At 41.5% G+C, this 26,619-nt stretch overlaps 1 protein-coding gene across 9 annotated transcripts in view; it reads left to right on the plus strand.

Moving 5' to 3' along the window:
* Nucleotides 1–26,619, plus strand: part of SOX6 (SRY-box transcription factor 6) — a 550,764-nt gene that overhangs the window by 506,268 nt on the left and 17,877 nt on the right. For 5 of the 9 annotated variants that reach the window (XM_036763144.1, XM_036763143.1, XM_036763149.1 and 2 more), the window contains 2 exons: nucleotides 20,771–21,004; nucleotides 23,833–24,049. In XM_036763144.1, the coding sequence (XP_036619039.1) occupies nucleotides 20,771–21,004; nucleotides 23,833–24,049 (451 nt within the window). The remainder of the gene's footprint in view (nucleotides 1–20,770; nucleotides 21,005–23,832; nucleotides 24,050–26,619) is intronic. The other 4 variants (XM_036763146.1, XM_036763152.1, XM_036763148.1 and 1 more) reach the window with 1 other exon arrangement.

Raw genomic sequence — 26,619 nt, forward strand, 5'->3', positions numbered from 1 at the left:
TGTGTGTGAGAGAGAGAGAGAGAGAGAGAGAGAGAGAGAGAGAGAGAGAGAGAGAGATGGACCTATTTGGGAGTATGGTGAAGCCACTGCACCCCTTCTCAACAAAATGTTTTTAAATGTATAAAGTAAAATACGTAGAAGTACAAAGGAAACCAATTCTATTGAAATAGAGCAGCTGCTTTCTCCAATGTCTAAAGAGAACTCGGGGCCATTTGGGGGCAGGGGGCAGATCCCATGCCTCTAGTCCTATAGCCCTGACCTCCATGTCTGCCCTGGATCTGCACTCAGAGAACCAGTGTTTAAATCCTGCTTATGCTCCCGACTAGATGCATGACCTCCTGCAATCTTTTTATCTCTCTGGGCTTGAGTTTCCTCATCTATAAAATGAAAGTCTTAGACATGATGACCTCTAAGGCCCCTTCCAGCAAAAATCTCATGCTACTGGGATGCATGGCTGGTTTCTACTTTCCCTAGGGTTGGGAAGCAGCCCTTTAAAGGGGCAGTGCCCTCCCTCCTGACTTTCTCTCCTTCCCCTCTCATCCCCCTCAGCAAAGCAAGAAAGTCAGGTACTGCCCAAAACAAACAAGCAAATATATAAATAAATAAACAGCACGACAAAAACCAGTACCCCAAACTAAGACCTTTGAGGGACTGCTCTTCTGGGTTAGTTGTGAAGTTGAGTCCATGTCCAGGGCTGGAGTTGCTGGCACTTGCCCATGGACTTTGAAAGGGCCTGAATCGCTCAGTAAGCATCATGGGTACTGACTCTCAAGCCCTGGATAGGGAGGCAGGGGGCTAAAGGCCACTGACAGAGGCAGCTGTGCGTGCGCATTAACCACTCATCAAAATCAAATGACAAAGCCCCACAAAGGGAAAACAGAAATTAAAAATATAAAAGGCAAATGGCTTCAACATTTTATTTTTAAAGTCCAGCTGTTATTTGGCTTGAATGTGACAAGACAGCATTTCTCGCTCACCACGATATTTATAAATCCCCCAATTCATCGGTGTTGAGGATGAGCAGAACACGTTTTGGCCCTGGTTGGGGCTGAAGCAGCAGAGGACTTCAAAGGGGCTCGATGGCCCCAGATCCTTGGACTCTAGATAAGATAGAACCAGGAAAGGGATTTTCGGTCACTGTGAATTCATTAAGACTGATCCACAACTTTTACTTTTTTAGCAGATATCTCTGTGGATTATTTTGTCTTCCTCAGGGCTCTGTTTAGAGGAGGAGCTAATCCTTATCCCAATTCACTTACTGTGGGAGTAATGTAGGAGTGAAGAAAAACCCAGACTGGGGATGCAGAGCCCTGCGTTCTAGTCCCAGAGCTACAAAAATTTTATTTTGTGGGCTTGGACAGGTAACTTCCTTCCCCGGTCTTAATTTTCATCTTTTATAAAAGTGGATAGGAAGTGGCCCAGATGATCTCCAAGCTCGATTACAGTCCTAATACTCTGGCCTGTGTTCTGAAATCCCATTTTTTCTCTAACATTCTCTGTACTCAGGTATTTTCCAGCTCTGACATCTTTGCTCTAAGATCTCACCTACTTTTGACATTCTCTATTCTGTGGTCCTTCCTAGCTTCTCTCCCAGTTCTGATACCCTCTGATGTATATTTTAAGGGCCCTCCCCTTTCTGACATCCTCTGTTCTCTTTTCTAAGGGCCCTCCTATCTTGGACAGTCTATGTTCTAAATTCACTTAGCTCTGACGTTCCCTGTGGTGTATTTTAAGGTTCCTTCTGGCTCTGACAATTCTATTTTATGTTCTAAAATCTCTTCCAGCTCTGAAAGTCTTTTCTCTCAGGTCCCTCTGATTGTCAATGGTCTTTGTTCCAAGGTCCCTACCAGTTCTGACATTCTGTGATTCTCACGTCTTCAGAAAGCCCACAACATGTTTTGTTGTAGCAAAGATGAATTCTCCATGATGTCTTCCTGACCTCTAGGGCTTCATTCATTCATTCATTCATTCATTCATTCATTCATTCAGTAACAATTCATTCAGCTGGTATACCATACTTGTGTTGGTTTGCACAAGAACTACTGGATAAATGACACTAAATCTCTCTTTTCCAATGTCCTAAGTAATTTTCTTTTTGTAGGTAGAATACCCCAATCTTAGACAAAGATGGGATGACCTCCTTTTCATATATGATCCTGTCAGATTTAGAAAATTGAAAGTATAAACTGCTCTGTGAATAAAATGCTGCCTTTGGTTCAGTGGATTATGAACTGAGAGAGCATCCCTTTAAAGAACTGCCTTAAGTTGTAGGGTTCTCTTCCTTGATCTAATGTCTTCAGAGCAGGAAGCTGGGGCTTGGCACAGAGCGGGATGGCTAAGCCAGCCATGCCCAAGCTTTGCCCTTAGGAGTCTTTGTCAGGATCATATCTCAAGATGGTCTCATCTTTTAGGATTTATGATGACCCAAGTAGTTTTGGAATGGAGATAAATCAGGAAGGTTGTCCCTGGAACCTTTTCAGAATGCCCCATCTAGTGATAAGCAGACTTCTCAGAGTCTTTTAACCCTTTCTCCTCCTAGGAGGACAGGTGATTCATTGCCTAGGGCAACGAGGAAGTCCCTGGCATTGCTTAGGATAGGATCTAAGCCCTACCTATTCTCTCCTGAGAAAATTCCTCATAATAAACCTGTAGAATTTTACAGTGGGTAGAGATCTTAGTAGCATTTTACAACCTCCCACCCAGGTCTTGTGTCCAGTGACAAAGCCAAGCTCTACTTTTATGTCAGATAGCTCTCATTCATTCATTCATCAAGCAAGCTTCTATTAAGCACCTACTCTGTGCCAGTCAGCAGGAGATACAAAACTAAAAATTATGCAGTCCCTTCTTGTTATAAGTTCTTTATGCTAAATGGAGATCTGCCTCCCTATAACATCTATCTGTGGGGTCTTATTCAGCTCTTTGAATAAGCATAAAACTCCCTTTTTTCTAGTGACTGTCTTTTGGATATTTGATAATGGACTAGGAGACCTGAGTTTGAATTTAGGTCCCCCCACCGTGTGACCTTAGGTCATTCAGTTGAGTTTCCACAAATGTCAAATGAAATGATTGGACCAAGTAGTCAGGCCTGTGAATCTCCAACTTCACTGCTAAATGATTAAAACAATTATGTGTCATGGTAAACTGCATTGCAAGTCTCAGTGACCAAAGATACCAAGGAGAAATTGTTTGTAAGAGAGCAGTGTGGATAGATGTCAGGAAAGGGGAGAGGAAGGCTGGAACTGTCCATCTGAGCAATTCTAGGGAGATAAGGGCAGAAAACAGAAAGAGGACATTCCTGCTGGGTGGTTCTTTTGGCCCTGAAAGTCATCTTCCCTTAGTAGGCTGACATATACCAAATACTCTTCCTATGCTGAGTCCTACACAAGGTGCCATGGGAGAACAGCAATATAGTCTTTGTCCCTGGCTTCAAATGAAAAGCAAAGATGACAGCATGGAAAGGGTCCTGCTTGTTGAGTTCAAAGACTTGGGTTTGAATCCCAGTTCCAACATTATGATTATGAGACCAGAAGTACATCACTTTCTATCTCCAGGTCTCAGTTTCCTCATCTGTAAAAGAAGGGCTTGGAGTAGATCAGAATTTAACATGGGATTCATGAACTTGTTTTTTTAAAAATATTTTGATAATTAGGTTTTATCATAATTGGTTTCCTTTGTAATCCTTTGTCTTTTATGCATTTAAAGATACCCTGAGAAAGGGTCCATAGGCTTCCCCAGACTGCCAGAGTGGGGCTAAGAACCCCTGCACTAGATAAACTCTAGCCCACAATCCTTTGTCAGTTCCACCATGTCAGTACAAAAAAAAAAAAGAATAAAAACTCAGGTTGGAAAGGCGAGGCAATGTCAGCCAAAGTGGCATTTGGATGCTGGGGATCTGGCCTCCCACAGCTTTAAGGTAGAGAGTGGGTGTTCCAGCCTCTCAGCTTAGAAGGATAAGCCCACTCTGAAAAATCAACTCAGAAGACAATGCTGCAAGCTGGTAGCGCAGCCAAGGGATGTGTAACAGGCAGGGATGGGAGGGCCTGCAGAGCAGCCTTCATGAAGAAAACCAAACCAGAGTTCAGAAGGGCTGTGCCTGTGGCCTGGTGCTATACTGTGGAGATCACAAAATGTATTTTACTGTGGATATAAACGGTTTTACAGGAGCCTGTGCACCAGTTTATATCAGTACTATATATAAAGTGCAGTCCTCTTAAACAAACAGATAAAGTTCTCTTAAGGAAATATATTTGCTGCATCTTAAAAGCTCCAAAATAACTTTTAATGTTGGTGGAGAACAATTTCTATTGAATCCTCCAGGTGATGGAAAGCTCCTGTTGTGGTAGAAGAAAGAGGTTTAGGCAATAGAAGCCACTCATACAGAGCTTCCTGGCTGCCCCAGAACAGGCCAGCCCTAACCTGCTGCAAGGAAGCTCAATAGCAGGAAAGCCTGGCCACAAATAGAATGTTTCTTTGGCCCCCGATCAGCATGGTGCCTGACCTCTATGACGGGTTTTGTTTCATCACCCTGTCTCCATTTCCAGTCCAGTTTAAGAAGAAGGCATTGGGTTAATCACTGGAGATACAAAGACAAAATTAAATGCATATTCCCTGCCTTCAAGTAGCTTATATTTTACTGGAAATCTTTTGAAGCAGGACAGTAAAGTGTGTAGGACCAAGTATACACCCTTTCTCAGTACCGTGAAAGTGTGTCTTCTTTCCTTGCCCTTGCACAAAACACATATATACCATCAGTTGAGAAAGAAGACCCGGGCACCTGCAAGAGGAGTTGAGGCTGGAGACGAAGGCTACATTCCTCACTCCTCAGCAGATTTTTCTCCTGCTTTACACAAACATCTAAAATCACAATGGACTTGCGTGGTAAATGAAGGTTCTGCAGTCCACACAGGACAATTTTGAAGTATGGGAAACTGTGAGGTTCTATCTCTTTGGGCTATCATCATGCAAAATGGTGAATTCCATTTTCATTATTCACTTATTCGTTTACTCTTTTCTCTTTTCCTTTAACCAAAATTATTAATTTCCTCTTACATGCATACCACTGATGATAATAACAATTGCGTGTATGTTAGAAATAACAGTTTTATGGTGCTATGAGATTTGTTTTTTTTTTTAAACTCTTTTCTTCCAACAATCTTGTGGGGAGGAAAGTAGAAGTTTTTACAAATGAAGGCCTCAGGAGGTGAAGAGACATAGTCAGGGCCACACAGTTAAGAGCAAGCCAGAATTTGAACAGGGGTCTTTTGGCTTAAAATCCAATGATCTAGAATCTTTTGCTGGTCACATATACACTGGTGCAGCTGTTGATTTCCAGATCATAAATGTTGGTAAAGCATCAAAAGTGTTGTCATTGGGGATTTTCAACTTACCTATTTTCCTCTGTCACCAGTGGTAGTGTTTTCTTATTTGCTCTTTCTGCTGCTTCCTGGAGGATCTCCTTTTAGCAATAATCTCTCTGTCTTACAATTGATTCTATAAAATTCTAGGTCATCACCATCATCACAGAAACTCGAATTTCTGTAGGGAAAGGGAAGGGAATAAACATTTATATAGAAACTACTGTGTGCCAGTAATTATGTTAAGCACTAATTACAACCACCTCATGTGTTCCATGCAACAACCCTGTGAGGTAGGTGCTTTGATTATTTGAGGAAACTGAGGCTAAGTGATTTGCCCAGGGTCACACAGCTAAGTGTCTGAAGCCACATTCGAACTCGGGTCTTCCTGACTCCAGGTCCAGCACTCTATCCACAGCACCACCTCAGGTTTACAAGGTGCTTTCTTGACAATGTCCAGGTGAGGTAGGTTGTATAAATATTATTGTCTCAACTTTGCCGATAAAGAAACAAGGAGGTTTGAATAAATTAAGTGACTGGCCCAGGATATTCCGTGGCTTTAGTTAGAACTAATAGTAATATTAGCAGCAGCAATATAATAATTCTTAGTTAACAAGTACTTTGAATATTTTACCTCATTTAGTCCTTACAATACTCCTCTGAAGTAGGTAGCAGAACATTTTACAGATGAGAAAACTGAGGAACGGAGCATGTAAGTTATAGAGCTACTATATAGCAGAGTCAGAACTTGAAACCAAGCCTTTTGCTTTTAAGTTGAGGACACTCTCTGCTTTATCCTGCTGCCTTCAGCGAACCAGGGTGCACAGTTGGCAGGGCCCTAATTGAATTGTGCCCATGAGAAGGCACAAAGGTAAGAATTCATTACTTTTTGCATTATATTGTAAACTGTTACATTTAGGGGTCAGGCTATAAAAAGTTACCCTGAACTAAAAGTTAATATACCAAGCCTCAGCCTAGGAGAAAATTTCACAAGCAATATATTCAGCCATTTAAAATTTATACTAAAAATACAGATTGAAGCTTACTGGTATGCGCGCATACACACACACACACACACACACACACACACACACACATATTTCTTCCACTTCTATAGCATAGAGATGGCTTCATTTTGCTTCAGTATAAGTTTCTCATTCCAAGGGAAGATTGACCCTGAATGAGGATGAGATGAACATAGGTAATTGTTGCTCCTGGCTTCTACAGAGCTGCTTGTGGGATGGAGAAAGCCAGACCTAAATCTCTGGTCTTTTCCCCTTTGGCTTTGTCTGCCATGGGCCTGATCTGAATTCAAAGATCTGAACTGTCTCCCTCCAGTGGACTCATGGCCAAAAACTAATTGATGGAGGAGGAAGGTCTCTTCCTCGTTCCCTGACTTTGAGTGGATCCAAGGATTTGGTTTCTTTCCTGCCCTGGTGCTGGTGAGATAAGAGATGAGTCTTGCTTTGGGATGTTGCATCTTCATTGGATTTCAGCTCCATCTTCCAGTGGTCATGAAGAAGGATGCCTACTCTTAAATATCACCTACAATGGGAGGTTGAATAGAAGTTTCTAATGGGGTGGCTGGCTTGCATTGATGGTAGAGGGAGGTGATATGTTGAGGTAGAAAAGCTTATGATGGAGTAGCATCATGCTAACAAAGGTAGAAACACCCTCAGAACTTCCCTCAGATTTGATATCTAAGTAACAAGCCAAATAGTCTAAAATTTTCCATCAGCCATTAAATAGAAAGTAGCTTGGTGTAGTAGCAAGAGCACTAGATTTAGAAACAGGGAGACCTGGGCTTGAATGTTGCCTCTGGTGCTTATTAGATGCATGACTCTAGACAAGTCACTTGAGACCTAATTTCCTTAACAGTAAAATGAAAGTACTAATGGCCCAGGACCTGAGGGTTGTTTGAAAGATCAAGGGAGATAATGTATATATGAACATTAAGCGATAAGTAAATGTTGCCAAGATACATAGGTGACCCAACGGATAGAATGCTGGCCTGGGAGTCAGGAAGATCTGAGTTCAAATGTAGCCTCAGACACTTACTCGCTGTGGGACCTTGGGCAATTCACTTAACCCTGTTTGCCTCAGTTTCCTCATCTGTAAAATGAGTTGGAGAAGGAAATGGCAAACCCCTCCAGTATCTTTGCCAAGAAAACCCCAGATAGGGTCGTGAAGAGTTTGACTGGACTGAAACCACTAAACAAAAAATTACCTGTTATTATTTCGATTGGCCCCTTAGAAAGCTCCCAATGAGCTCTGCCATTTCCTTAGCACCTTGTAGTCTCAGGCATTTGCCTGGGGCACTAAGAGGTTAAATGACTTGCCCAGGGCCCACACGACCAGTGCCTATCAGGTGTGAGATTTCAACCAAGCTCTTTCTGAATCCAAGTCCAGACCTCTGGCCAACATGCTGCTCTCGAATGTCATCCTCAATTATTATTGTTATCTCTTTCTCATCTCTTTTGCTGGGATTCAGATAGAAATGGTCCTGAGACGAGTCACTACCCTGCTATTACTTTTTTATATTTAATGTCTTACAAACATTGTACAGGTGGGTAAAATAGCTGCTTTTTGGAGCCAAATGAAATTATGAGGCTCAAAGCTCATTCTCCGTAGGTCCACTGAATATATCCTTTGTACAATTTGAGTAGCAGATAGGAAAACAGAGATGATAAGTACCTCATTATGTTCTCACGTGATTTTGATCTCTCCTGCTAGGTTTCTACAATTTAAAAACTATTCATTCTACATAGTTTAGAGATTATGAGTATTTGTTATATCCATTTAAAATGTTCTTAATTTTTTTTTTGGTCTGGGTGATTGAAGACAACTGTTTGGTCTGTGATAGTGATCTGTTTGTAGTATAATTTAATAGTTGAGTTTTCCAGGATATTTTGAATATTTGTCCATATTTATAGCACAGGGATTTGTGCTGGCCATCTGTCCATCAGTGATAGCAAGCTTCTGATATATAATTCTAGCCCCTCATACTTGTCTTACTGGGTATTTAGAAGAAGCAATATTTTTGCAACCCATAGTGCTATATTATACAGTCTCCTCCATTTCTTTACACAATTTGCATTGATTGTTAAATCTGGACTTCTTAAGGACAAACTTCCTGGAAATTCTGGTGGCAATACCCAGTCCTGAATTGCCATCATAAACCCGTTTTCATTTTTTTAAGAATCTGCAATCAGCCATTTCCCTGAAGCTCCCTTGTTGGCACATTTGGTCAAGTTCACATGGGTATTGCTCATGGAGGGCCTTTTGATTTCACTTTTGGATCTTTGCTATAGGTTGTATCTGAAGGTAAACTGCGTTTGGTTACATTCAACAAACCCCATGGTATATATACCTATCACCTATTTCCTATTATCAACAGTTTACTATTGCTCAATGAAATGATGTCTATTTTTTCTAAAAGTATTTCTAGGTGATTTTTTAACCTATTTGTGATGTGCTCTGGAAAATGCCATAGGATCACAAGATTACACACACATACACACACACACACACACGCGCGTGCACGTGTATAACCTGTGTGTATAACCCTAGGGGTCCCTAGAACTCATATGACCCAAATGATGATGAGGAAAATTTAAATGACTTAATGAAGGTTATATAGTGGCGGAAATGGGATTTGAACCCAGGTCCTCTAATTTCAAATCAAGTGTTATTTCCATCATGCCATGCCTATCAATCCTCTTCCTCCATTTTTGGCAAGGAAATGTTAATTTTCCCATCACAGCCTTAGAGTGGCAGCCTTGTGTTTTATTAATATTGCATGGGCTGTTGTTGTTGTTATGGATATTAACCCAGGGGAGGGGGAAGCCCCTACCCAGATGGTTGCTTTGTTTTGACAGGATCCACACCTTTAGGGATGAGGAGACTACATGGGGTAGCCATGCTGGATTCTCACCTTCCCTTCATGGTTCAAAAAAAGGAATAGTTGGCAAAGCACAGAAAGTAGTTGAGGAATACTTGTCTTATAAAATTTAGGATCTTAGAATTAGAAACAATCTTAGAGGTTGTCTAGTCTCATGTTGTTGTTCATTTGTATCAGCTGAGTCCAATTCTTCATGACCCCATTTGAGGTTTTCTTGGCAAAGATACTATGATGGTTTGCCATTTCCTTTCCCAGTCATTTTACAGAGGAAGAAATTGAGGCAAATAGGGTTGAGTGACTTTCCCAGAGTTACACAGCTGGGAAGTATCTGAGGCTGGATTTGAACTCAAGAAGATGAGTCTTCCTGATTCCAGGTCTGGTGCTCTGCGCACTATGGCGTCACCTAGTTGCCCACCTTGTCTCATACCCAAATTTTAATATAAATTCCAACTGCAATATGCCTTATCATCAAGCCTCTACTCAAAGATCTCCACTAATGGAGCCCTCTCTAGTATGTAATGCAGCCCATTTCACTCTTGGGTCAACATAACGGTTGGGAGGTTTTTCTTGGCATTGAGCTAAAATCTCCCTTGCTATAACTGCCACACAGATCTCTTAGTTTTGCCCTCTGGGGCCAAAGAGGACAAGTCTAGTTGGTCTTCAACATCAAGGCACTTCAAATACCTAAAGACAGCCACCCTAAGTCTTTTCTTCTCCAGGCTAAATATCCCCAGTTCCTTTATTCGATGTACATATATAGTTTTAGGCCCCCTTGCCCTCAGTAATGCTTCTCAGATACTCTCCAGATTGCCAATTTCCTATGTAAATATTGCACTTGGAACTGGACATGATATTTCTGATGTGGCCTGACCAGGGTAGTTGATAGTGATTCTCTAACTGGGCTAATTTTGAACACTGATTTTATTAATGTAGTCTGAAAATGCATGCGTGTGTGTGTGTGTGTGTGTGTGTGTGTATCAGGGGAGACTACCTAGGTCATTTGCAAATGGAGATTCTTTTATCAAATCTTTCTGGTGAAGAAATTATATTGGCTATTCCTACCCTTTTATTTTTCCTCCATTTTCACCAAGATAAGAAAATGCAAACTTCTCTCAGGACTAGTCATGCTTAGAATTCCCTGTGTCCTGACAAGTAGAAGGTTCACCAGAAAAAATAAATAGGAATGAGAAGCTAGTGAATTAAAATTATTAATGGTCTTCTTATCTGAATGCCATTGGAATAATTAAATTGTCCCCAATCTGATCATTTTAGAAACCAATTTCAGTGTCATGTTAGTGAGAGTCAGGAAAACTGAGATCCTGTCATATCTCTGCCTTTAACTATTGGTGTGACCTTGGACATGTCACTTCCCCCTTGCACCTCAGTTTTCTCTATGTTCTAAGGGTCCTACTTGCATCGACAAGTTATGTTCTATTTTTTAAGAGGCCTTCGACATTCCATGATCCACGTTCTTTCTTAATTATGTCTTGCTGTGTTCCATGTTCTAAGTTCTCTCTCAGCCCAACAATCATAGGATCCTAAGGTCTGTGTTCCAAGTCCCATCTACCCTTAATATTCTGTGTGATTTGCAAGTGTGTAATACTTTTTCTTAAGAACTTTACTATCTATGGAAGTCCCATTGTACCTTTGTCCACTTACATGCACAAAAGATGTAGCATCCAAACAAGTATTGGTAAGTAATATTTATAAAGCCAGGAATGTTAGAACTCAGGATTGTCCTGGAAGTGATAGGTACTAGGACCTCTGATTTGCCCAGCAAGCCAGTGGCTAAAAGAGGGTGAGTGGTCTCTTTGAATCCCAAGCTCTTGCTCAGCCTACATTTTTGTCAGGACTATTCAGGTTTCACAAAGCACGATATCATAAAAGTTGCATTTTTTTAGGGATGCCTGTACACCGAGGGGGAGGGGTGTGACTATGATCCTCAAATACAACAGTATACAACAGTATTCAGTTTATTGGAATTAGTCTCATAAATAAACCCATGCTTTTGAGGGTTAGGCGAGCAGTCTCACCCACCAGGTCAGCAGTCTGTGGGTTTTCCTTCAATTGGGTTCTCACTCCCTACATTTTGCTTCAAGCCTAGGTTGAATGAAGCCCATGGAGTTTGCAGCTCACCATCACTGTGTATTGGGATTGGGGTGGGGGTGGGGAGTGTCAGGGAGCAAAAGGGGAAGGTTAGCTAAATCTTGGCCAGCTTCCCTTGCAAGGGTTAGGAACCAGAACCAATTGTCACCTTATTGTAGCTCCAGTCACGTCTGGTCTCTGGCTAAATGGGTCCCACTGCCTTAGCTCAGCATCTTGCAAGTCTTACTTATGTGGGTACATGTGGAGATGTAAATATCGACAGAGTAGCTGATGCTCTGTGTACAAGTTGAGAGAGAGAGAGAGATATCCATCCAGACTGACCTGGGAAACACTAGTTTAATCCAGATAAAGAATTTTGTTTAGATATGTGAAGCAAATGTAACTTAATTAAAAAAGAAGAAGAAGAAAGAAAGAAAGAAAACTCTGCCCCTGAAACAGAAAGCCAGGGACTCTGGAAAATATAGACGGGTATCTTGCTGGCTAGAATTTCCTTCATTTTGCAAAGCCACGAGCCACATGCATCAGCTCACCACAAAGTCATTAAGTCTTTTTAAGCTCAGATGAAAAACATTAACAAATACCACAAAAGGCTTTAGTATGGCCCCTTTGTTCATTCACATATGGCACGTTATAACTCCTGCGCCACTCGGGTGGTGTGTTTGTTTAAGCTGCCTCCATCAGGCTGGGCCCTGAAAGAACAAAAGACATCTTGAGCAACCCTAAGCAGGAAACGGGCTAATCTAAACATGGTTTGTGACACTCTAAGTAGAATAGAAAGGGGAGGGATTGATTAGTCATTAATGTCCAATTGGCTCCATATGGATGTTGCAATAATAAGGCCTTTCTCAAAGCAGTAGCACAGTTATTGAATTAGGGGTTTATGTTTCCTCCAAGCTGACCTTCGGGAATTCCCATTTTTGGTTCTTCTTGTTGATGTTTCAGGAGAATGGAGTCTCTGATAGGGAAAATTGAAGACTTCTCTGCAATAACCTTTGCTCATAATATTGTAAGTGAGCACCACGTTTACTTAACACAGTTTGCCTCTCTGCCACATTTTCCAGTTTTAGGCACGTCCTTGAATATTTTAGTAAGAAACATTCAAACAATCCATTCTATGTTGGCATGAACCTCATAACTGGTAATGGGTTCCCCTAATGAACCTAGTGGTGTTTTAGAAGTATTCTCCTTGTTGAGTATGGGGAGTAGACAGGGAAGGTGCCCGCTGAAGAACAGGATGGTATTGGCATATAGGGCGATGTCAGCTGGCTGGAGAAGGACTGTGAGATTTGGTCTTTCTTCCCTAAATTGAACAAGTTTCCTGGGATCCGTTTACCTATTTCTATTTTTTCTCTTGGAGTTTTATTTCAGGCAGCCTATAGAGTCAGACAGCTCTAAAACTCTTAAGCCTTGACTTCTCATATCTTTTGCAGAGGCCTTTGACTACAGATAGATAACTGAACAAAAAAAAATGATCCCTTTGGGAAAAAGTAAGAAATAAAATAATTCAAATGTGCCTCCAGCTATTTGCTTGGTCAGTAAAGGTTTATAGTCTTCACAGGCTACCACATTTTGCTGCCTAACCTATAAGTTTATGAAGAGGAAAGTGATTGGTAAACGTAAAAGTGATATGAAATAGGATCTGTTGTTAGGATTGACTCCCATGTGTTTGACCAACCAATCAGGATCGATTTGAGAAATTTCACAATTGGGAAATTATGTCCTTGCATAGGTTGTTCCGTGGCTTCAAAGGAACACCAATGGCAAGGGTCTGCGAAGTGAGTGAAGTAAAACAGAAACAGGAAGAGAAGACACTCATCCTTTTCTTATCCTTCTAGCTGACTGCAGTACTTTTATGTTTTTCTGTCAAGTCGGCCATAAGGGCAGCCAAACTTTATGATGTTGGCAAAAAGAAATATGTTCTAAATCCTAACCAACTTCCCAATTCTGAAATTCATCTCTCACTCTGGTGGGAATAGCAGGAGTAAGAAGTTTTCAGAAGGCTATAAAGAGCACGGGCAGAAAACTGTCAACCATTCCATAATTTAACATATTATATTAAGATGAATTTGTTGTCACTTGGGGTGGGGAGGAGGAGGGGAGGAATCAACATTGATGAAAGAATATGAGAGGAATGCAAATATATGCCCTTTTGCCCTAATTTTTGATTTACTTTTCTCAGTTTCTTTAATGATCTATTTTTAAAAATTTAGGCCCCTGATATACTCCTCATTTTGTACATTAGCACAAACAAGGGGCAATCAGCTGTATCCTCCAACTCCAACCCAAATCTCATATGTGAGCCTCAAAGAGATTCTATTTGATAGACAGGTTGAAGGAGCTAAGAACCTACTTATAGTTTGAAATGCAGTGATTGTCAAGAGTTCTGATGTGCAACAAAACATTCTACATTTGTCTCTCTCTTTATTAATAAGTATTCAGTTACAGCTTAAGAGACCACTCAAGTATTTCCACCCTTCACTGTAATTCTTTGTATAAACAGGACCATTTTCTCTAATTTACCTTGGACTCAACATAGTCATTCCCCAGAGGCACCTAGGGAAAAGTGTTGTGAAACGAATCAGAGAACTTCTGAGCTGGAAGGGATCGTTGCATTTGTCTAGTCTAACTTGTATATCCCCCACAAGTACTCATCCAGCCCTCACTTGATGACCTCCGGCGATGTAGAACTCACTACTCTTTGAGGCAGTTCACTTTTGAAAAGCTCTTGTGTATGTCTGTGGTGGTGGGAGAGGTGGTGGGTGGAATTCTTTCTTTCTTTCTCTTTACAGTCTCCCCTCTCCTCTCCCACTAGTTCAAATTCTTCTTTGTTGGGTCAATCAGGACAAGTCTCAGCCCTCTAGATGAGAACCCTTCAAATACTTGAAGACAGCCATTAACTTTAATTTTCTTCTTCATCATCATGACACACGTTTGCATATTTCTTTAAAGTTTACAAAGCACTTATTTCCATAAACTCACACCCATCCAGATGGCTACTTTTCAGAATTGAATGTCTCCTATTTCCTTTAACCCATCCTTGTACTACATGATTTCCAGTCTATTTGCTGTCCAAGTTACCAATCTGTAGACATGTTTCAAATTGTCAATGCCTTTCCAAAAATGTGGTGAACAGAATTGAAATCCATACAAATTCTAACCAGGAGAGAGACCAGCAGGATGATCATCTCCACTGAGCTGGATATCATTCCACTTTTTAAAAATCGAGTTTACTGATGGTTTTTCCTTTACATCATATATATTTCCTACTATATCTGTTCCCTTCCCCCTTCAGAGAGGTATCCCTTATAACAAAGAATAAAAAAGAGGGGAAAAATAGTTCAGCAAAAGTAATCAAGTTATTGAAAAAGTCTGGCATTAAATGCAGTGTTCCCCACCTACTCATAGGTTCCCACCCTGCAAATAAGGTAAGGGTAGCAGAGGAAGTATTTTATCTGTCTTTCTTTCGAGGCCAAACTTGACCATTACATTTTCACAGCATTCAGTTTCAATTGTTTATTTTTGTTCTTTCCAGCTACATTGTTGTACTTTCTGGTTCTGTTTACTTCACTCTGTATCAGTTCATATAAGTCTTCCCATGCTTCTCTGTATTAATTTTATTGATTCTTAGTATGCAGTGATATTCCATGACATTCACATACCATAGCTCATTTAGCCATCCCTCAATGTATGAGCATCGACACTTCTTTGCTGTCACCAAACGTACTGTTGTAATTATTACCATACCTCTTTTTAAGGCAGTCTAAGATTAGATTTGAGGCAGCTAGATGCCTCAGTGGGTAAAGCACTGGGCCCAAAGTAACATAATTAACATTTCTTAAATATTAAAATCTCCAGACTATAGGGTGGATACTTTATGGAAAATTTATGGAAGGATATGGACCAGAATTGGAAAGACAGAGAATTCGTGGATAGGTTGTGGTAGGAAATATATTTGCCAAGGTGACAATGGATCCATCCAAATAATCAAGGTTTACAAAGCCCTTTCTTCACAATAGCTTTGTGAGAAAGGGATCACAGGTATTATTTCCATTTCTCAGATGAAGAAACTGAGTCTAATCTGCCTATAATCAAACAGCCTGTAAAAGTCAATGGTTGGTTTCAAAACTAGGTTTCCTAAGTCCAAGACATCCACTCTTCCCATGTTACCCTATCTACATATCATTTATATCCGTCATAATTTAATTTTGTTTTCCTTTTTTTTAAAACTGTGAATTGGTAGATCATCCTGCCTGAATTTTCTGTTTTCTTTCTAAATGGAAAGGCAACATGGTACAGTGGACAAGGGATAGGTTTGGAGTCAGAGGACCTGGGTTCAAATTCTGTCTCTGCTGCTTCCTCCCATTGTGATCTTAGGGAAGCTTTCTGGTACCAGTTTCTCCCTCTGTAAAATGAGAGAGGATGGACTAGGTGGCCCACGAAGTACCTTCAGACTTGAAATCCTCTTCTCTTCCTGAAATTTACAGCACGACACATACCTAGAATAATCAGAAATAGTGTGATGCAGTGGAAAGAAGGCTGGGCTTAAGATGGGGGATGTAATACTTGCTGGAGCATTACCAAAGGGATTCTCCTTGAGTATGAGTTGGACTGGAAGGGCTCCAGGTTCCTGCCTACTTTGACTTTCTGTGATGAATTTGCCATTGTCTTGAGTTCAAGAGAACATTTCCCCTCGGCTCCGATGAAGCCGCTCTCCTAGTCCCTGTTAATTGATGTTGACGCTTCAGCTGTCCATCTTTCGTCTGCTGTAGATGTGCCGTGGGGGTTCTTCCTGTGCCATACCTATCCTAGCTCAGGCCACCAACTTTATTTAATCTACAAAACTGCATCATTGCCTTTATTTCTATTAATGCCTATCTCCTATTAAAAGAGGATGGAGGGGAGCTTTTAGGGAAGAGAGTCCACTGAATCACAAACCATCAGAGCAGGAGAAAACTTTAGTGGTCACTTGAACTAATCTTTTTCTTTTCTAGAAATTGAGGCCAAGAGGAGTGACTTGGTCAAAGTCATGTAGTCAGTTAGTGGAAGAACTAGATTCAAGGCTGAGAAAATCCCAGATACACAGGAGCAATAATTTTAAAACATAATTATCTTTTCATTAGCTGGGTACACCTTTCAAAAATGAATGGAATCATGTTCTCTTTTCTTTGTACTTTAAAACATAATAGCAATAAGTTAATTTTAGCCTTCAAATGAATAAATGGGGAGAAGACAAAAACAATTTTATAGCATTATTTTCTGTTCTCTTTGCAACAGATATTTTCCTGATCTTCTTGCTCTTCCTGTGAAGACCTTAAAACATTTGTTTCAATTAAAATTATGGATTGAAATGCAGAATTAATAATATCTAGCATCACCACATTAAAATTATAGTCTCCAAGATGCTTTAGATTGTGGAAAGTTCTGATGACTTTGTGTCTCAGAACTCTCAATCTCTCTCTTATATTTTGGTCCAACCGGACTTCAAGCCCAGGTCCAGCTGACTTTAGGGATTTGAGATAAGCCAATTGGTGAGTAGCTTATGAGAAGAAAAGAGGATTGGACAAGACTTCCTATCAGAGGAGTCAGAAGTACTTATTTTATAATTTTTCAATTGAATTTAGCAGTTTATTAAGAATTTAGTATATAGAAAGCTCAAGACTAGATGCTAGGAATTTCAAGATGACATGAAGACATAGTCCCTGCCCCCAGAGTTTTTGGACTCAGATCTTCTGAGTTTTGTTCATTCTCCCTCCATAGCATCTTTTCCATCCATCGCATGTTCCTTCCCACTTACTCCTACTCCCAGTGATGCTATAAACATGTGCACAAATACTGCTGATGGTGCAAAGGAAAATGTGATAAAAGCAAAGAAAAGTGTTAGGCAGAGAGCTCTGAGAATTTTGAAGAAGCAGAGATCATTTTCACATGGTAGTGGTGGTAGGGCAGGGGGCAGGGGCAGAGGGAGGAATTGGGGGAGGTAGCACCTGACATGGGCCTTGAAGGAAGAGAGGGATTAGAACAGATGGAGAAAAGGTGGCAAGGAATTCATCCTGCACATAGGGTAAGTAGAGGCATGGTTTGCACTAAAGGAGGGCAGGACAGTAAAATGGTCTGGTGAACGAACAAATTGAGCTACAAAATGAAGACAAATGTGATGGGATAAAACACTGGAATGACATACTGGGGTCAGATTGGAAAGGTCCTTGAAGACTAGAATTAGGGATCTCTACTGTATCTGGTAGACGATGGGGAACCACTGAGACTTTTGGGGGCAGAGAGACGACATTGAACGGACAGTGCATTAGGAAGGCTATTAGAATAGCTGTGTGAAAGATGTTTGAGTAGAGAGAGAGTGAAGACATCTACCCTGAACTAGGGTAGATATGCTAAGAGTGGAAATGAGAAAGTAGATTCAATTCAGTTTGTGGAGGCAGAGAAGTAATTAGGAGAAGTGAGAGAAAAAGAAGAGTCAAAGACCCCTCTGAGCTTTGGAGCTGGAGTTAAGTTTGAGACCTCATTCATAGAAATCGAGAAATCAGAGAGAGGAACAAGTCTGTCTTCTTACTTTACCATACTGCCTCTCCATACTAAGAAAAGAGGAAATGGGGCATTTCAATCAAAAGCCTTGAGCCAGGCCTGAGGATGCTCCATTGTCCAGAGAATGGTGAATAAAGTAGTCTGTCTCTTGCCCAGCTGCTTCCTCTTTGAGTGTCTTGAAGCCATCCACCAAAGCCTCAATGCAAACATTTTCCCCTGTCTATTGGTGAAGAAACTCCCCAAAGTTTTTCCGTTCTTCTCCGTCTGTTCCTTACTCGGGAAAAAAAGCTTGACTTCTTTGTTTCATGGGGAGAGCATTAAAGTGAGAGCATTAAAGACAACCCTACAGTGTTAAACACCTGTGGCACAGTAGTTAACTTAAAATAATATTGAAATGTCTTTTCATCTGACATTCCCCACAAACCTGTCTCCTTTTATGTGTATGCGGGCAAGTATATAAATTGCTGAATCCGTGTCAGTTGTAAAGTAATGGCATGGAGGACATCATAAATTACCCTGGTGATCCTCAGGAGAAGACACTGTGTCGTATCTGAATAAGTGTTTTGCTCCTAGAGTAATGTATGCCTTCATCTGGCCCAGCAGTCAGCATATTGCCCTGTGTTGATGGATATTGTCAGCTTGAAGCTACACTACATTTCACTGCGCAATAAACATGGCTGTCAAAGCTGTAGCAAGTGAAATCAATTTATCCTGTATGGTCAGTGCATTTTAAATGAAATTAATGTACTGTGGGGATGGTGGCAAAAAGGTAGCGTATTAGTTATGCATCCCGTGCTCAGGGACTTTCCATGGAAAGAATCTCTCTGCCTAGCTAGTTGGGTCCAAAGGAAGGGGGGCTGGCAAAAGGACTGTGTTTGTGAGCCCTTTGAGATACTCCCCACCCCCGTGGAGAATGGGAATTCATCAGAAAAACCAACTTGTTCTTTTTATCCTGTCTTTTGTTGGAAATAAATGATGGCCGTGTTTATGAAATAATAATGCACTTTAATGTTCTAATTTATTATGGACTTTGACACCAACACATTTCTACTTAATCAAGGTATCCTGAGGTAGAGTGGTCGAGCCTAAGATTGATTAGTCCACATTGCTTCTGTACAATAACTCAATTGAACCAAAAGGATTTACTTTTTCCAGAAAGCAGTTAACGATGCCTTCTAAAATATATTTTGCTTCTTTCTAAACTTGTAAGGGCATCTATTCGGGCTTTCTCATAAGGTGGATTGACAGTAACAATCTCTCCTGTTCCAAATTCAATGTATAGACATTCTCCAGCTGCATCAATTTGCCAGGGCACTCCTTGGGTTTCTGGGGATGATAAGCTGCCATAGAACTGAGGGCTTTGGTTTCTCAAGGTAGGGAAAACCAAAACATTTATCAGGCAGAGGCAGAAACTTATTTCTATAATCTGCATAATACTTGTTCTAAAGTCTATTCATTTATACAGTTAAAACTCTGAAAGAGGGTAATTGTAGGAACTGCCTCAATCCCTTTCAACCTGTCCATTATAAAGGAGCTCCTTGAACTTAGGAAATAATACTCGTTAGGGGAGAGATTGGCCAGGGGGGAGTGTGAATTTCAACAAAACTTCAATGAAGTCACTCAGTTTATAGGGGAGCCTTTGCCTCAAACCCCAATCTCTGTGCCCTCTGGCCTCAGTGTTTCTGGAGGTGTCATGGTTGATCCTAGACTTCGGAGCAGACTCGGGGCAAGAACTCTGTCTACTAAACCAAAAAAGATCTGTGCCTAAAATGTTCTTAGTTAAACAGGCAGAAGGTAGCAGATAAACAACATCAAAAGTAGGACCCTGGAGCCCCTGAAACGAAGGGATTCCTACTGTTTGTCTGAAAAAGATGACTGTTATGGGAAAAACAAAGCAATTTACTTTGCTTTGGAATTTTAGAAGGCAATTTAAGAAGACAAAGATGCTAGAAGAGGCCATCTAAGAGCGATGTGCCTTTCTCCAACGTACATAGGCTGTAAAAGAAACATGAGCAGTTGTCTTGCTGGGTTAGTTGTAGTTGGGGACCTCAGGAAAAAAATGATCCATTGGAATTCATTTTGCCCCCTACTATGTGTAGGAGACTGTGCTCAGCCATGAGAGAAGTACAAAGATCATTCAGAAATGGCCACCACTGCCTCCTTTGAGCTCATAGTCTGGCCAAAAGGACCTGATACATAAGTGAGAAACACTGTTAAACAGCCATATTTCAGTCCGTTTTAGTTCCGTAATAATTTATTTAGTGCCTACTATGAGCCAGGCACTGTGCTTGATGGGCATCAGGGATAGGAAGATAAAAATGAAAACAACAACCACCTTCGAGGAGCTTACATTCTACTTTGGAAAACAACATGTACCTATTTAAGTAAAATAAATACAAAGTAATTTTTAGGGGAGGCACTAGCCACTGAGGGGTTAGGAAAGGTTTTCATTTATTGCTTTATTATTTCTTTACTTAGCAGGGATTCTTAACCTTTTTCATACCCTGCACCCCTGTGGCAGTCTAGTGAAGTCTGTGGACTCTTTCTCAGATTAATATTTTTAAATGCATAAAATAAAATATATAGAATCACAATATATACAAACTTATAGGTTGATATACAGTTTTCCAGCCATATCCCATACCCCAAGTTAGGAAGTAGCCTCTGAGCTGAGCTTGGAAGGAGACCAAAGATTCCAGGAGCCAGAAAGGAGAATGACCCTCCAGGACAGCTTCAGGTGGCCAGAGTTTGTGTAGAAGCTGAAGGTGGGGAAGGTAGTAGAGCAGGAAAGACAAATGAGCCAGGCCTAGATCTGCAATCCAGCTAATAATGCTTTGCACCCATCTTGTGTCTTCATGCCCTGACATTCCAGGAAGTAAAGCCGTGAATGGCTCTGCAGCTAAACTACAGCAGTATTATTGTTGGCCAACAGGAGGTGCCACGGTGGCTGAAGCCCGAGTCTACAGGGATGCCCGCGGCCGGGCAAGCACCGAACCACACATCAAGCGACCAATGAATGCTTTCATGGTTTGGGCAAAGGACGAGAGGAGAAAAATCCTTCAAGCCTTCCCTGACATGCACAACTCCAACATTAGTAAGATTCTAGGTAAGTGCCCAAGTTGGCTTTCCTCTCAGTGATTGCCAGGTGGGGAAGGGGAGTCAGTGTGGGAGGACAGCAGACTGAGAAGTGGGAGGGAAAAGGAGACTTTGGTTAGCTGCATTCCAAGGAAGCGCAGACATTGCAAGAAACCTCTGTGCCATTGATAGGGTGGGCGTATTGCCCTTCCATTTCTTTTCTTTCCTTTCCCTTTTCCTTGTTCCCTTTCCCCTTTTTCCTTCCTTTCCCTAATGCAGCTCAGACCTCCTGAACTCAAACACTCCACTAGTCTCAGCCTCCCCGGTATCAGGGAAACAGGCACCCCTCACAGTGCCCATCTTGCCCTTTATTTTCACAGAGTGGGCCAGGGTGAAGAATTCCTTTCTAAAACAGTACTATTAACATTTGCCTCCATGCTTTCTGCTGACTCAGTAACAGGAGTATAGGAAGAAGAGGGTTTTTTTACCCTCTCTTTTGTAGAGGGCGGGGGCAGGGAGACCCCTGGGTGTTAAATTCACAGGCTGCCACAAAGCCTTAGAAACACTTACAGACCTTACAGTTTTCTGCTACAGTAACTCCTTGTAATACACCCCATCACAACAGCTCATCAGAAACCGCTTGAAAACTCAGAGAGGGCGTGAAATTCATGGCACTCTGAACAGTGCCTCTAATGATAACTTGGGAAACTTGTAAAATAGAGTTGCATTCATGTTAATAAGACAGGACTAGTTTCAATTTCATAATCGCCGATGGAGCATCCAGACAGCCGGTCAAAGGCCCTTCCATAATGTTAAGTGAGTTACCCAGGGCTGACTCAACACTTGCCTTCAACCAGGACAGATTCTTCCTAATGCAGCTCCTTCAGTTTGGAATTATTATCCCCAACATATTGAACATATTTTATTCAATATGTCGCATTAGAGTCAACATGTTTCTTTTTTTAAGGGAGGGAAAAAAACCCAACAGAAAGCAGCACTGTTCTATTTAAATTGTCATGATGTGACAGAATTCCCAAGGAAGCAGATTAAGATGCTTTAAACACATTTAGAGCCAGAAACTGTGGTTTAATTTTTTAAATGTTTTGTTCAAAAGCAATAAATATTTAACCTGAATAAATATCAGTGATTGGGGGCATACACAAATACACATGTTTTGCCTCTAGATAAATAATTTAACTTAATTCTGAGACAGTGTGAGTCAATGACCTCTTTGCAAATTAGAAACATACATCAGGATGAGGAGTGGTGAAAAGTTAAAACCCAGGCTTGTCCTTGTAGCCTTTTAAGCTAAAGATAGATTTTTTAAAATGTCACTAACAATAAAGTGTTTTTAAAAAATCAGTATTTGACTAAGAGACATGTATGGATGCTATAGTGTTGAATCCTAGACCCCTTTTAACTGAAATGGGCGCTGCATAAAGACAGTTGAGGTATAAATATATGTGTGTGTATATATATATATACATATTTTTTCCATAAGCAAAACATCCTAGAAATCAATGTTTCTCTGTCCTAAAGTCCAATATCTTGCTTGAAAGTTTTCATAATTTTAGCCTGCCATTTCAGTAACAACATGAATAGGCTTTCAGTTGGGTATAAAACCTACCCTGTTTAAAATTTGGCAGCTGTGGAGAATCTATATTATTTGTGTGCATTCTGCGAAAAAACCATTAGGAGTATAGTAACTGTATTCATTAAAATGTAAACTTTTGGCATAAATATTTCAGGAGTGCCAGAAATACTCTATCTGTTAGGCATGGCATTAACCTGCCAGAGGCTAGGCTAGCATGCAGAAAGCTATCTGCAGAGGCTCTCAGCACCTTTAGCCACTGCCCTAAGGAAGGAGCAGAGAAGGGCCGTACTAGCAGGCAGATCTGGGGTGCTGCTGGTTACAGACACTATTTGTACAACTTTTCCATTTGTTTACATAGGGACAGAGTAGCTGCCATCCTGTGCTCCCAGCTGTATGTAACAGCTTTCTTCCCCAGGGAAGCACACACACAAAAAATGCAATTTGCTACACTTAAAAAAACACATCCCTTCCTTGTCAAGTGTTTAGATAATTCCTTATAAACAATATTAGAGATTTGAATACTTCTACCTCTTCCTGTATAAACTGTATTAAAATTTTTAGTCATTTTATTGGTGTAGCTATGAATGAACGTTTACAATCCTTGAAAGTGGTATATATAACTGCAACTCTGCTTTCCGGTTCTTGAGCTAAAACTTCCCCAGGAGAATTCAGTGCTTTTAATTACTACTGGCCAAAAGAAGACAATGTGCCCAGACAGCAGAGTTTTAAATCTGTTAGGATGTCAACATCTGCTGGCCTGCTTTAAAAGGATGGGCCTGTCCTACCCTGGATACTCAGTATGTGAGGAGCACTTATATTTCTGGAACCGAGTGAGCTCATCCTAAACTTCCTGGGTCCCTCTAAACAATCCATAGCCACCTTTATCAGTTTAAATCTTAAAACAAAAAGGATGAGGGAGGTGGCAGACAGACAATTCAGGATTTGGAGCAGAGTTGGAAGTCTTGTGAATTAAGGCTCTTGTATGGTGTAACTCTGACTTTGTGTTAGGAGAAATGACAATTCAACCAAGGATTATTAAGTCCCCACAATGTATAAATTCCCATGCTCAGTGCCAGGAATCCAAAGATGAAGAAAGGCAGTATTGGGATAGATGATTATAGAATGCAGTGCACAGTCATCTCTAGGCCCATTTTGGAAAAACTGGGGTGGCTGGTGTTGAGAGATGCCATAGAGCAGGGGGAGTTCAGGGGGTGGTCAGAACATCCCCCTTTTCCCTTGGGACCTCAGTGATATTTTGTGTACAGGCTCTCGCTGGAAATCCATGTCCAACCAAGAGAAGCAGCCGTATTATGAAGAGCAGGCCCGGCTAAGCAAGATCCACCTAGAGAAGTACCCGAATTACAAGTATAAACCCCGACCAAAACGCACCTGCATTGTCGACGGCAAAAAACTCCGCATCGGAGAGTATAAACAGCTGATGAGGTCTCGGAGACAGGAGATGAGACAGTTCTTCACTGTAGGGTAAGATGTACAGCTCTGGGCCTCTTGGACTTTCCTGGCTCCTGGGGCCCAGCTGGAAGCTCATTCTTTTGTTCTCAAACACCCCTCAGGTCCCAAACACTCACTACTATAGGCACTAGGGACACAGCTATGGAACAAAAAAACTGTTCTAGCCTTCAGGGATCTTCCTTTGGGAGGGGAAAGGGACAGTTAAGGGAAGGGTGAGACCATGTGGATACAGATTAAAAAAAATTAGAAAATACATACAAAATCATTTCAGAGGGGTAGGTTACTGGCGACTAGGGAGGGAGGTCAGAATAGTCTTCCTGTAGGAAAAAGTGAGGAAAGAATCCTAGAAGAATGTTGGGAATTTGTTTGGAGACAGCACTACTGATTAGGCTGTGCTCTGATTCAGGCTTGGGTTTTTTCTGGTCCTGATATGTTATTTCATTAGTGTGATGCACTCTAGGTATAAATCCCTGCACTGATGCAGAATGGCAGCTCCTCTGTAGTTTATAGTCCCAGAAAGCGGCCTGGGGCATCGAGAGGAGAAGTGGCAACTTAGCCCAGGTCACACAGCTAATATGAGTCAGTGGTAGGAGCTGAACGTAGTTCTTCCTGACTCCCAAGGTTCAGCCTTCTCAATCCAAAAATTCCTTCTTATGAGGTGACTCTTAGAATATATTCAGTCCTACAAATGCACACCTAACTCTGTCCTGTAGCAGCCCCCTTCACCTAGGAGCCCAGAGAAGCTTGCTCTTTGTCTTCTAATGAATCTAAGATGGCTAGTGCCCACGCATGAGGTTTTGGATAGTTTATTTAAAACAACAAACAAACAACCCCCTCCCCCAAACCCTGAGCCTTAAGAAATCCCCAGAAGCCTTCTAGATTCTCCGTATTGTACTTGGGACTGTAATCGCAATAGTCTCCTTTTGTTGTGGGCTCTACCACGAGATAATTGACCTTGACATCGGTTACGGGGCCCTCACTTTTTGGCTCGGAATACTGGACTCCTGTTGCAGTAAATTATTCTGCGGTGGAGGGAGCAACAATGTGGATTTTTCTTGCTGAAATCAGGAACTAGACATGTTTTTGATATCTGGGAGTACGATTTTATGTCATTCTGTTTAAGAATTAGGTAATAGATTTCTGGTATAAATTTTGACTTGGCTGACTTACTGTCTGCACCGGGAGAAGCTGTTTACCGATGGCCCCCCGGTAACCGCAGTCATGGAACTGAATGGCTAGCTGCCCTCGATCGAAGGGGCGCAAGGTCTCTCTTCCCCAGGGAGGTCTAGCAGAGGGTGAAGGGACAGGAGGACAGACAGTGTGGCTAAAGCTTGAAGCAGCAGCCTCAGAAGCACTGATCTTTGACTGGGGGAAGCCCTTGGGAGAGGGCTGGGAGCAGGAATAGCCAACAAGAGGAGTCCCGTTCATCTGCTAACCCTGGGCAGAATCGAATCACAGGGCTGTGTCACAGGAAGGAGCAGACCGAACTTAAATGTGCAGTGAGAAAAGAGATACCCCAGGGGAAGAAATGGGGAGCTGTTTTTCTGTTTATAAGAACAGTAAGAAACGTAATCCAGGGAACAGCAAATTGACTTCAGAGTCATGTACAGAAGTGGGACGGTGGAGAGTTTACATCCGAGCAGATGACTTGAAAATGGTTTGGGAGAGTTTATGGCTCAGCCCTGGGTGAGAAGAGAAAAATGAAAGGAAGGGTGTTGTAAAATATCATGTTTGTACGAAAATATCCCTAGTAATAATAATGATACTGGCCCGCCTTTATGGAATGCTTTAAGGTTTGCAGTGGGCTTTCTGCTTCCTATCTAGCTTGGTCTTCACAGCAATCCTGGTAAGTAGGAGCTGCTATTTATTACCATTTTACAGAAACAAGGAAAAGGGAGGGTAGCTGCCTTGGGGAGGATATAGTAGATGTAATTGTGCTGTGGGGCAGATTGTTTCTTCTGGGTCAGGGTATCTCTCATCACAGCAGGGACAACCTCCAATAAAACTGGTCCTGGACACCAGCATGGTGAGGAAGTTGCGCTGTAGTTGTTTCATTAAGATAAATTAAGAGGTATTTCTGACAACCACAGCAGGAAGGCATTGGAGGGGTTTGTCTGACTCCCTCCACCCCGCCCCCTGCCAAATCCCCAACACACATACTATCTTAAGGAAAAAAAAATGAGGTTTTTGCTTGTTTGTTTTCAGACTAGGCTTCCCTAACTTGCTCATGTTGGAAATGCATTAGCCACTCATAGGCTCAACACAACTGTTAATAGCAGGAAAGCTTTGACTGCTTCCATGTGCAACCTGGGCCAGTTTTCTTCTTCTTAGGCAACCTGGTGGTTCCACACTCCTTGGGGTCAGACTTAGTGAGAACCCTCAATGGCTTTTAGCCTTATTGTAGTTCAGAACTCCTGAGCTTGAGCGATCCACCAGCTGCTACCATACTCCTACCCCTCAATAGCAGGGACTACAGGTGTGGCAAGACAAAACCCCGAAATATAATATTTTAAAACATCCCCGCTTCTAAACTCAAAAAGTCAATTGAAAGCCCAAGTTCAGTAGGCCTATTACTGTGTGCA

Source organism: Trichosurus vulpecula, chromosome 6 (assembly GCF_011100635.1).
Source record: "Trichosurus vulpecula isolate mTriVul1 chromosome 6, mTriVul1.pri, whole genome shotgun sequence".
Lineage (NCBI taxonomy): Eukaryota > Metazoa > Chordata > Mammalia > Diprotodontia > Phalangeridae > Trichosurus > Trichosurus vulpecula.